This window comes from Cryptomeria japonica, chromosome 6 (genome assembly GCF_030272615.1).
Source record: "Cryptomeria japonica chromosome 6, Sugi_1.0, whole genome shotgun sequence".
NCBI classification, from domain to species: Eukaryota; Viridiplantae; Streptophyta; class Pinopsida; order Cupressales; family Cupressaceae; genus Cryptomeria; species Cryptomeria japonica.
In genome coordinates this window covers 446582382-446595628 of record NC_081410.1, presented here as the reverse complement: position 1 = coordinate 446595628, position 13247 = coordinate 446582382, and the positions used below count along the sequence as shown (strand labels likewise).

At 36.2% G+C, this 13247-nt stretch overlaps 1 protein-coding gene across 1 annotated transcript in view; it reads left to right on the top strand.

The window, feature by feature from the left end:
• Nucleotides 1-13247, top strand: part of LOC131037514 (AUGMIN subunit 2) — a 158746-nt gene that overhangs the window by 37607 nt on the left and 107892 nt on the right. Inside the window, exons 3-4 of the mRNA XM_057969674.2 lie at nt 376-480; nt 7991-8059. Coding sequence (XP_057825657.2) covers nt 376-480; nt 7991-8059 — 174 coding nt within the window. The remainder of the gene's footprint in view (nt 1-375; nt 481-7990; nt 8060-13247) is intronic.

The window sequence follows — 13247 nt, the reverse complement described above, 5'->3', positions numbered from 1 at the left end:
ACAACTATGTTGAAGTTACTCTTGAATGTTGTCTGTTGCAACATGTGTTCCTAGAGATAAAATAATTTTTTTAGTATTACCTTTCTGATAACAATCTTTGCTCTCATCTTGTGGCTTTAACCCAATACCTAGGAGAGTGAACTTACTGGTGCCATTTAAAAAAAAAATAGACCCGAAGGAACTCTAGCAGCTCTTTTTTTTTTAATGTGAGAATTGCTGACTTTTTCATTGGGAGTACTGTTTGTTTTAGTTTCATTCAGTTCAATTTTCCACATTTTTTCCAAAGGCCTTCTAAAGTAGTCTAAACTAGCTCAAGTGGACCGCATGAAAGACAAAAGTTTGAAGCCAATACATGACACTGGGTCTGTTTTTCAGGATGATAATAGTGTTGCACATCTCACCCATGTGAGTGAAATGGAAAAGAAATGTCAGACACTTGCAAAGACCACTGCTATACTGAAGGATGTCATTCAAAATAAGGTGATTCCTGCAATGATTATAGCTCAAATTAATTCTCTATATTGTTTTAATACTTTTATTCAAATATGAGCATTTCTAGTATCAAAATTAATTACTGAAATTTTGATATGAAATGTTCTACTTTTTCATTTTATTTTAAATGCTTAGGTATAAGTCAATCTCTTCCATACTCTATCCATGTTCATAGCTTTTGTGGCCCATTGTTATATTTATCCTTTATAGAATACATAGCAGAATTTTCCAAGAACTGGCTTTTCTTACACATTGCAAGATCTCATGTCTCTTCTTTGTGTTGGAGACAGTTTAGGAATATAATTGGAAGGCACCTTATAATGCATTCAATTGACTTACCTTTAGAGATCTGAGAAAGGCAATGTTATTGTTGAAAGTGGTAAGGCTCATCTTTATATATGCCAGAATTTTCTGGCCTAAAGAGGGCACATCTGAAAGGGATAAAAGTATCCCCGACACCAGGGAGTTCATCAGATACTGTTAACATGTGAGGCCTCGCCATTGCTGCATAGGAGACTATTTCAAGGGAATTAAACAGGGCTGAAGATGACAAAGATTAACAACACTGTGACTTGTAGTAGTCTAATATCAATCCTGTGTAATTTTGTTTTCTACTGTTATTATGGCTGTTTTGTATATCTGTTGAAGAAAGAGAATTCAGCAAAGATGGGAGCACAATGTCTGAAAGATTTTGGCAATGGGAATATTAACAAACCAATCAATTATCATTGGTTATACTTGTCCTTTTTGATGTAGAGGGCATGATAATTATGCTCTGCCAGTGAATTAATGTAAAATCTCTCTAATGTATTGATGAAATATATTCTGTTTAACGTAATAATAATTGACTTTTTATCTAGAAAAAAATCTTGCTATAAATTCAATTGGGTGATCCAACCCTTGACTGCTTTCAGGAGCCAACATACACTCAATGGCACAGGTGAAAGCATTAACATGCACATGAAACTCCTTTTGCTAATTTAGGCACTCATCATTGGTGCACTAATCAACCTCTCCTTCAACACTTCAAAAGTCTTTTGATGCTTACCAGTCCAGACAACTGAGACTCCATTCATCTTCAAGGTGTTCAAGGAGTAGGACAAACTTCGTAATGAACTGCCTGTAATTCTTGGTGTGACCCAAAGGGCACCTATTTCTTCCCCATCTTGGGGTATTTACATCTATAAACACTTAAGATAAAAGTGCAAAGGTGCTAAGGTTTTATTACGAGTGGCAAAACTCACTTTTATGCCTACTATAGCAGGTTACTACTAGTAAAGATGATGAGATGTCACCTTGCCTTTTATGTGTATCAGTCCAGGAAAACGGAACTCCCTTCATGAAAAATTGTCCAAGTGGGGTATGGCACTTTTGTGTATTTCTTAAGGAACTACACGCAATACACAGAGCTACAATGATCCATAAAGGATCGTGTTACTTCTAAATCTCAAGGTGCTTCTTTATGCAAATTCTTCAGATAAGTGTCTTAAGGTGCTTGGGTTATTGATCAGGAGAAGTAATATTTTCCACACTGAACTGGTATTTAATATATTATCTGACACCAAGCAATCTGAGTCATTGGTGGGCATTCGGTTCGTTAGCTGGGGGCTATTTGCCCAGCCATTCAGATGGTGACTGCCGATTGGCATCATTCAGTCATTTGATCAAGGGCATTTATGCTATTGACTGGCAGGGAGAGGGAAACTCTCATCCTTTTGGACAAGTTCCCTCTATCCCCGTTCCTATTGGACAAGTTCACCCTACTGTGGATAGGGGCCCCAAAGGCTGCCCCATGATCTGCAAAATGCTGGAGACACTTTCCTAACAATCACTAGTTCAAGATTAAACAACTGAATTACCTGCTAATAATGCTTGAAATTTCAGTTTAACATGTTCAACTTTGCATAACATAAACAAAGAAGTAGACACATCCAGTTAGTGTAAGAACAAAATACAAAAGGACAGATGCAAGTAAGTACACCTGGAAGAATCCTTAAAACAGAAGAAAATTCTAGAAGAGTGAGCTCATGCTCCTGATGTCACTATCTTCAAGTAGATTACAAATGTGGCTAATGACACTTGGGACAAATAGAGACTTTACAACAACTTAAACAAGCTCCAAACACTTTTCTACGGTCTCTGAACGATGGAATTCCTGTTTTTCCTCTTTCAACAGTCAAAACTTGAAAAATTTGAAGGTATAATTCAGAGAAAACCCTTGAACGATGATTTAGAAGTGTTCTTATGGCTTTTCCCATCCTTGGCACCAAAAGGAAGATCTAATTTTGGAAACACAAATTGAAGGTAAAAACTTAGACAGCTTCCATGCTCTGCCCAAGTTATATAAAAATTGCTGCAAATCCTTAGTATTGATCCCAAAACCTCTGGGGAAGTTGTGAAACTATCTCCTGCTAAAAACTGACAATTTCATTGCCATGCATTTTCTTTTCATTGCAACATCTTATTCCCTATTTTTGACATCCTTGAGATGCTCTAGATCCCTAGGTTGCCTCTAAGCTGAGATTGAACAACATTAGTTGCAAACTGTAATATGGAACATATGCAACCACGGTCTTTAGTTGTCTTTGGAGATGGAAATAACATCTGACACATGGTCATGCAAGTATGATCCATTTTTCCGACCACCCTAATCCTAGAGGTGGTTGAGAGCTCCCTACTATGCATAAATGCCCCAAAGGTCCTAACTGGGCATGGAAATTGGAGCAAAGTGATTCAGAGATGCTGACCACCATCAAGCCAATACTTTTGGTGAGTTTCCCACAGTTGCTACCTCTAGGTCAATGATTTGTTGCTCACAAGCTGATTAGGGTTTCAAGGAGTTCCATTGATGTGCCCTCTAGACAACAAAAAATGGAGTGCGTCAACTTTCTCCTCACAGTCATATTCATGGTAGTCATAATCTGGTTAGTGGGGTGATGAGTGGGAGATTTCTTCAGAACATCTCTGCTGTATGTCCCTCCTCTAATTAGTTGGTCACACAACACTCCTTTCATGTATATACTGTAGCTGATTATAAAGAGAGGAGGTTAACTATGATAGTTGGTCAGAGTACTGTAAACTCTGGGTGGAGAGCAGTCTTTTCCTGTTGTCCCATTAGTGGAAGCAGAAAACATTGGGGTTGTGGGAAAGCATTGCATGAATTCCAAACTGGATTCAAATTGCCTGTGAGAGTACTGAGAATAAAAGTGCAGTTATCATGATCGAATGCTTCTGAAATGCCTTGGCTATTATTCCTGGCTTTTTCTGCTACTTAAGTATTTTGTTTTTGTTTTTCTGGACTGCATAATCTGGTATGTGATCTATCAGCCTCTAAGAAAAGTTCTTATTAAAGAGAAAATGAATATACTGTGCTAGTTTTTTTGAGATATCTGTCGGAATCCAAATTGTTAGTGTTGTGAGTTCATTGATATAAGAAATGATATAGTCACATTCTAAATTCTTGTAAGAATTGAGATGAAAACCTATTGACCCTGGGGCCTTGTCATGAGAAGAGGGAAAAACTATCTTTATCAACTCTCCTTATGTGAATGGAGATGTAGGACTTCATTTTGAGATGCTGTTACAATGGAAGGGATATGTGCCAAAACCCAAGATTCTATTTTTCTGTCTTCATTTTGCTTGGGACTTATTGGACCGAGAGAGGAGATACTAATTATTGTCAATCACCCTTCCACTTGAAAATTTGAGCTGCTGAACCACATTAATTTTCTGCATTTTTGAACTTATTAGTAAAAGAATTTCATATTGGCATAAAATTCTTTGGCCTGAATAGCATGAGTTTTCTGGCACCAAAAGTTTTTCCATTTTTGAAATTCTTGAAAGATAGAAATCAACTTCTGCTTGTCTTTGCATGCCACATGTATATGTGCTATCGAGGACTTGTATTTATAATTGTTGAATGATCTCTTTCATTTGGCGGAAAATATTGCTAGAAAATTCCCATTTCAATTTATAAAATTACTTGAACACAGTGGCAGATCTATTTGTTAACATCTAGAATTCCTAAAATCTGAAACACTATATCACTAATAAGTACAATGCAAACTGCTCATACATGAAACATATGAGGTTTGAATAATAGATTAGGTGAAGAGGCACTGCATAATAAAAATGAACCTCAATTCTAAAGTGATTAGAAGATATCCTTGAAATTCCAGCTTGCTTGAAATGCAAATTAGAACCGTAAAATAGCAGGTCCAAACTAAAGAATTATTCTTTTATATGTCAAATTTCTGTAACAAGTAATTAAAGCAAGCAAGGAGGAAAGAATAATAAATAGGAGGAGATCCTTGATTTTTTTTTTCCCATTGATAACTTATAACATCAGTAAACCTTTGAGCTTTAACTCACACACAAGCCAATATCTAACAGCGTATAGGCTCATCCCACTTGGACTTTGACATAGAGAAGTTTGACTGATATACAATAATAATATTCAAAAGTTGTCACCTGTCTAATCAACACAGTGAAATTTCAAGTTTATTTTTTCTTTGCTATCAGTTGTTACTTGGTGTTAGGACGAATTTCTATGATGTTGAATGTTTATGTTCGGTTTGGTGGATATAAATTTATGGAGATAGTTATTAATCCAGTGCACTATATGATTGGTTAATTTTGCCACTGCCGCTCTGATTAGAACTCAATGTAAAATCTGTAGTCACACTGCTCTACCTGAGTTTCAAGCTTTTAATTAACCGTGAACTGAAGATCATTAGCATTTAACCCACTCTTTATTAATGCAATTGACTGTTTTTTATATAAATAAATATGTCATGTTGCTATATCATAAATATTCTATCTTGCTTTATAAATATAGTAGTAATGTAAAGTCATTTTTTAACATTTATATTTTTTTCTGGAATATATTATCTATCAAGTTTTGGGAAGACAAACTTCTATGTTTCTTTAAATTTATTCCTTGTGTGGTTGAAAACTTAAATATACAGTCCATTTCTCATATTTTAGTAATCTATCTAGAGATGATACAGATTGATCATCCTACATGTTATCCAATATTGTGCTTTTGGATGCATGGGAAGGTGCCATCTTGACAGAATGTCTGCAAATATGTAATGTCCCCTATTGGGATCATCCTAAATCTTGCCCTTATTATTAACAAAACTTCTCGATTCCTCTCTTTATGAATTCTGAAGTTGGTTATGAAGTTTAATGCTCCCTTGAATGGATCGACTGATCTTCTTCTTGGTTTGATGCCTTCTTCAAATGATGTCTCCTTCATTTTATACCCTTCATGGAGACCAAGGGTCACATCTTTTGGTTATGAAAAGATACATCTGTTTGGTAAAACTGTTGCCTTTTTACTTCTTATTTAATCTTCACCTATCTCTCACTTCTCAAATCAGTCTTTACTGCTTTTCAAATCTGCATTTATCTCATTTATGGTCTGCATATCTTCCTCTTCTAGATCTGCATATCTTATTTTCTTCTTTCCTTCTCAAATCTCATTTAAGACCCCTCCATATATTTATGCTCTGAATCTGCTCTAGATCTCCTCCAATGCCACTTCCTTTCGCCCATTCCATTTGATCCCTCTTCCCTTTTATATCTCCCAATATGAGGGTGAGGTCACACCTCTTCATCATGTATGCCCTTCGGCAAAAGACACAACCTTTCATAATTCCCCCCTTTGAAATAGTACAACCCTTCATAGTTTGTCCTTCGAAAGAGACACAACCTTTCACCATTAGCACCCTTAGAAAGTGTGCAACCCTTCATTTCCTCCTTGTTTCTTATTCTTCTTCTTCCATTTATCCGTCTTTTATTCCTATCCTTCATTCTCTTTTCCTCCCCCTCTTCAAATGAATTCTTCCCCCTTTTATATCTTATTTTTGAGGGAGTCACAACTCTTCATGTCATGCCTCTTGAGCTTTCTATAAAATTAATTAACTTGTAATTATATTATATTATATTTTATTAATTATTATTTTATATTTTAATTTTATTATTAGTATGTATTAAAAAATCTAATTTCAGGAAATGGCTATTACAAAATACCTCATTACAGATTGTGTATCCTACGAGTTTTTCCAATTATTGATAATCATTTCATTTGCGTTATGCATTGGACTGATTCATTTCTCGTGTCATATGCTTGTTCAGATTCCAAGCTGAACTCAATATGTCTGTGTGCTAAGCATTTTTGCTGCCTAAGTTTGTATTGTATACATAGAATAGATAACTAATACCAACATTGACAAGTGATAAAAAAAAATAGCTGTGAACTGAAGATTTGTAGCATTTTACCCTCTCTTTATTAATGCAATTGACTGTTTTTCAAATAAAAAAAAGATGTCATGTTGCTATATTATAAATATTCTACACCACTTTATAAATAGCTTAGTAGGAATGCAAAATCATTTTTTAACATTTATAATTTTCTGGAATATATTATCGATCAAGTTTTGGGAAAACAAACTTTTATGTTTCTTTAAATTTTTTTCTTATGGGGTTAAAAAATAAAATATACAGTCCATTTCTCATATTTTAGTAATCTATCTAGAGATGATACAGATTGATCATCCTACATGTTATCCAATATTGTGCTTTTGGATGCATGGGAAGGTGCCATCTTGACAGAATGTCTGCAATTACCTCATTACAGATTGTGTATCCTCAGAGTATTGAAAGTATTTTCAATTATTTTATGATAATCATTTTGTTTGCATTATGCATTGTACCAATTCGTTTTTGTAATATTCTGGTTGAGATTCTAAGCTGAATTCAATAAGTTCGTGTGCTAAGATGTCATATTGTTTTGAAATGGGCCAAAGTGAAAATGTACATTTTTGCTGCCTAAGTTTGTATTGTATACATAGACTAAATAAATAATACCAACATTAACAAGTGATTAAAAAAATACGCTTGGACTTAAAATATAAAATCAAGTTAACTGTTATATCAACAAAAGGACCATTCCCAAGAAGTATCAAAGAGGTAGACTCAAAGAAAAGGGGTTAAAAAGGGATAGAGATCACATCAAGAAAATTTATAAATTTATGAGAGCCAAAAAGATTCCTTTGTCCTTCTGAACAGGAGAAATGCATTTGGCTTTAATTTTACTGTGTGATCTATATGAACACCGCTGAGAATGCTAAATGTAGAATGAGTTAGACTGATGATACCAAAGAAAATATTCTCAGATGCAATCGTGTGCCCCACTGAAATGTTTTGTATTTTTTGTTTATTGATTATAGCTTGCAAGAGACCAACTCTAATGATGGCAAATCTTTGGTGAATTGATATCGTGTCCAGACACTAATAAATGATTATAGGAAGTTCATATTTGGTGAATGTGCAAGTTTTCCCAGATTCCTTATTATATTCATATAAATTGATTTAGAAATATAGAATGAACTCAAACCATTCCATAAATAAAACTTTACATTAATTATAGGGAAAATGGAGTTAAACTTCTATCATGTAATTCTTATTGCCATAATGCTTGGTTTTATTCCAGGATAGAATCATTGCTCGTCTTCAACAACCTTATTCGATCGATTGCCTTCCTGTTGAGGCGGAGTATCAGGTATGGTGTCTATGTATTTTTAAGGCATCGGATATGAAATGCCTGGCAGCTTAATTCTTTACTGGATTAGGTTAATGTATTGATTTATAGGGTCCTGTTTATTGTGTTTGAATAATGATGAGGAAATGAGAAAAGGCACAATTTTTTTAGTGAATGGAGAGACCATTTTGCTTTACTTCACAATATTTGTTCTTTTGCCATCAATATGGCTACCTTCATCATTCAATGTGAACAAACAGATTTTTGATCTCATGTGAGCATCTCTCATATTATTGTTGATGCCAGCTATTATAGAATATAGTCATAACTGCAATATTCTCTAGTTTGGTTCTGTAATCTAATGGGTTTATGGATTATTTATATGGAAAATTTATAATTGATTTGATTATATATTTGTTTGCTTCCCCCATTTTTCAATTCTATCAAGCTCTAAACTTTACGGGTAAAATTCTTAAAAGGAATGAAGGCAATCAAATCAATGATTTACAAAGTCATTATTCATTTGCACAGAGAATTCAATTCGAAATTTTTGTTCAATGATTTTCTTAGAACATACCATAGGCCTGTTATGTTCTTTACAGCTATGTAGGAAAACAAGGTTCAATCGTGTTCTAGATATCCCGGTCCTCGTAAAGTTAGTAACAAAGTTTCATCTTGAGTAGATTATAGATTTCTGTTTTTTCTCCCGTAAGAATTCTATCTGATGTGACCTAGTTTTTAAATTATGAATATTGGCCTTTTGTAATGGGTCAAGCAACTATGAATGTGGATTACAATAATACAGAGGAAGCGAAGGATTTTACATAAAAAGCGTAAGGTTATCATCAAAGGTGTTGTTTTGACTGTGAACGACCACGACCAGCTTTTGCTCTACCTGCAGCATAAAATATTTACCCTTGAATACACTTACAGCAAAATTGAATAAAAAATCCATACATCAGGCCTGTAGCTTGACTGTACAGCAGCAAACTAAAAAAAACTATAAAGTTCTGGATTGCCTTATCATTTCAATACAGTAGGCCACAGAGCAAATTATCTCTAAGCAAAAAGATCGAATGGAATGAACCCTCCTATGCCCCCATCTAGTCCTGTGTTGTGGTAGAGAGCCACCCATTTTTGGCCACTCTTGAAAGTGAAGAACCCACTACAAACAGAAGACAAAAGGGACCTTTGGAAACTGCATTTCAAAATGAGATTCAAGACATTTCTGATCAACACATAACAAGATGTATTTATTGAAATGAGTTGGCTCTCAATATTTATCGCTCACCATATTAGCAAGAAATGGTGAAAAAGTTAACGAGGCTGCAAAATGGTACTAGGGCTCAGGTTATGGGAAGGTACATGACACTTTTATTGGAAAAAGAGGTCAAGCTCATAGAAGATTCATTGTAGCATATATGTGATTCAAGGGGCAGGATAGGGTGTTCATTGTTTTTGATGGGTTGAAAGATGCTAAAAACAACCTGTTGATGTGTATTTTGTACATGACCAAACACAGAATAAAATACTTAAAGGTACCTTATCCTCTCTTGAATAAAGCTCCCGAATGCTGAAGATATCGCAGAAGGATCAATTGGAGAAGCTTCAAGGTTCCTGTTATGTAGGATCTCTACTCGTGGATAAGCTCTCTGTGGTATGATGTGATTTTGCTGGAATCACAAGGGGACTTACACTCGATGACCTGAACGTCTGATTTGCTGGAATCACAAGATTTCACTAGCCTAGATTTTGAAAAAAAAGAAAAAAGATGAGGGCGAGGAAAGGATCTAATTCTGACACTAAGAATGTAGGAGCAATGAATAACCTTCGGTGAAATTCTAACAAAGTTTTGTTTTGACATCCTAGGACCATCTCCACAAGGTTAGTGCAATCTTCGGAGGAAAGCTTTATGATGTTCAGATCATCACTATAAGCATAAACACCATCAGGTTGATGCATATCAATGAAGAAGTGACAATTGAAGTTAAGCTTAAGCTGAATGTTTCCAGTTGACTACACAAGGCAAGTCTGCAATCAACAAACTGCTAGTAGTATGGATATACAAATTTCACCATCAATCAAACACATTTCTTCCACTCATCTAATAACATGAAATCAAATCTGAGAAGTATAAAGACCATGCAAATTGTTGAATCGACCCATAGATTTCACCATTTCTTCAATGAAGTTTTACAAGTCTTTTACAACAACATCTTGGCAACAATCTTTGCCTTCTCTTGCTATTCTACTCTAATTGCTATTCTATCAACTGACTATTCACTATTAGCTAACTATTCACCTACTATCAACTATTGACTAACTATTAGCCTTTACAAATGAGGAGCCAGGGCTTATATAGTGCCCTTAATACAATTCGATGGCTCAGATCAACTCGAGATCAATGGCCGAGATTTTACAATGAAAACCCTAATTAGGGTTTGTTACAACAAACTCAATTCTGGCCAATGAAATAATTGCATTATTTGGACACGTCTTCTTTGGAATATTCGACCAATGGATAGCTGGGGTAGGTACATTGAAGTTTGTGTCATCTTTGATGAGTCAGGTACATTGAACCTGGACACGCTAAGGTGGATCAACCCAACATGGAGGAGTGATGACTGGGATGCCACCTTGCCTGACACTCTGAACTTGGCTGATGTTCAATTTGATGATGTTGTGAAGCTAGCTTTAATTAACTCTTCTGAAACTATCTGCTTCTTCAACGAACCCTTGCTTTATCTTCCTTTGTCTTTGATGTGCAGGATGGATGATGTACCTTGGACTGAAAGATGTCGTCTTTGATGATGCTAGACCGAAAAGGTCGTCCCTGTTGATGCTGGATTGGAGAAGGTTGTCCTTGTTATGGTCTTCTTTCCTCTTGGACTGGAAGATGTCATCCTTGATGATGCTAGACCGAAAAGGTCGTCCCTGTTGATGCTGGACTGGAGAAGGTCATCCTTGTTATGGTCTTCTTTCTTCTGCAAAACAAACCCAAAAGATGATTAAGGACACATAATAAATTCATTTCGACATAGCATTTTATACCTTAAATCATCAACAAGAAGACATCAAAATGAAGTTTGCTCAAGATTCTTTCCAGGGACAGGCTTCATAAGAATTTCGCCCTGGACCCTCTGGAAGGGTCAGGAGCGAAATTTGCATTCTTGGCTCATTTAGACCTCTTTTCAACATTACCTCACAACCAACTCTTCGCTTTGATCTTTATCATGAGCAATCTGAGTGAAATTGGGAATTTCGCTCTGGACCCTTTGGAAGGGTCAGGAGCAAAATTCACCTTTTAGGTCACAACTCTTTATTTTCTTCACTTCAATTCATCTTGTAGGGCAAAGTAACATCAATTTAACCTCAACCTCGCCTTAGGACTCCAAGTCTTGACTTGACACAAGGAGGAAATAGGTAGATGAAGAATTTCGCAATTTCGCTCTGGACCCTTTGGAAGGGTCAGGAGCGAAATTCACCTTTTAGCTCAAAATTCACACTTTTGAAGGTCAAACATCTTTCCAAGGCATTCCAAATAGCTTCTCTCACTCTAGTCTAGGCCTGACTTAGCACAAAATTTGGAGGATAAGATGGTTTTTAGGATTTTTGCTCTAGACCCTTTGGAAGGGTCAGGAGCAAAAATCTTATTTTAGGCTTATTTCCTCATCTTTTCAACTCCAATCCACCTCCAAGACCAAGGACACATTGCCTCACTCCTATCTAGGCCATAAAAACCAAAAACTTGACTTGATTTGCAAGGAAAAAAGGGTGATCCTAGGAATTTCGCTTTGGACCCTTTGGAAGGGTTAGGAGCGAATTTCTTGTGTTGAGCTCATTTCTTCATATTTGATGACTCTTGACAATTCAAGGACATGCTTAAGGACACCTCTAATCTTGACCCACACTAGACTTGGCATAAATTTGAGGGAAAAGATAGGTTTTGCACAATTTCGCCCTGGAGCCTTTGGAAGGGTTAGGAGCGAATTTCATGATTTGCTTGTTTATCCTCATTCAATTCCATTCTTTTCACTTTGTTTACTTGGACTCTTATCCTTGGATCCCTCTCCCATGCTTGCAACATTTTGCTTGACCTCAAAGTGACTAGAAAAGAGAATTTCGCTAGAAATCATGGCCAGGGACAGGACCCATAATGAATTTCGCCCTGGACCCTCTGAAAGGGTCAGGAGTGAAATTCTTCCTCTAGCCCAAAATCATCATTTTTGAGACAAAAATCCATTCAAGGGCAATCTTAAGGGCTTCCCTCACCTTAGTCTAGGCATGGCTTGGCACAAATTTTGGAGAAAATGATGGGTTTTAAGATTTTCGCTCTGGACCCTTTGGAAGGGTCAGGAGCGAAAATCTTGTTTTAGGCTCACTCCTCCATCATTTCAACTTGAATCCACCTTAAAAGGCAAGAAAACACTTCTCCTCTCACATCCAAGTTATAGAAACCCAAGTTTGATTTGATCTTGCTAAGAAAATAAAGGTTTTTAGGAATTTCGCTCTGGACCCTTTGGAAGGGTCAGGAGCGAAATTCACTTTTAGGCCAAAATCATCATTCTTTCAAACCCAATCTTCATTGCAAGGTAAAATCTTATCTCTCTTCGCCCTAGGAACAAGGTTTTAAGCTCAAGCAAGGTAAAAAATATAGGCTTGTAAGGAATTTTTCTTTGGACCCTTTGGAAGGGTCAGGAGCGAAATTTCCTTCCTTGGCTAAAACACTCATTCCTCAACTCTTTCAAACGTCCTTAAGGGTTTCAATATGCCCATTCTCTCTTTCAACATACCTTGGACATCAAAATTTGGCCAAATATGGAAAGAAATGAGGTCTAGGAGGATTTTTGCTCTGGACCCTTTGGAAGGGTCAGGAGTGAAAATCTCATTCTTGACTTGATCCTTCATCTTTTCACCTCCAATCTTCTCTAGAAGGTAACTAAACATCATTCTCATGCAAGGAACAAAGTCTTAAGCCCAAGCAAGGTCAAAAAGGTAGGCTTGTAAGGAATTTCGCTCTGGACCCTTTGGAAGGGTCAGGAGCGAAATTCGCCTTCTTGGCTAGAATCCTTCATTTTTTTCAAGGCTTTCAAACATTTCCGAAGTCCAAACATGTCCACACTTCCCTTCAAGATGCCTTGCAACTCAAAATTTGGTCAAACTAGGGAGGAGATGAGCCTTAGGAGGATTTTTGCTCTGGACCCTTTGG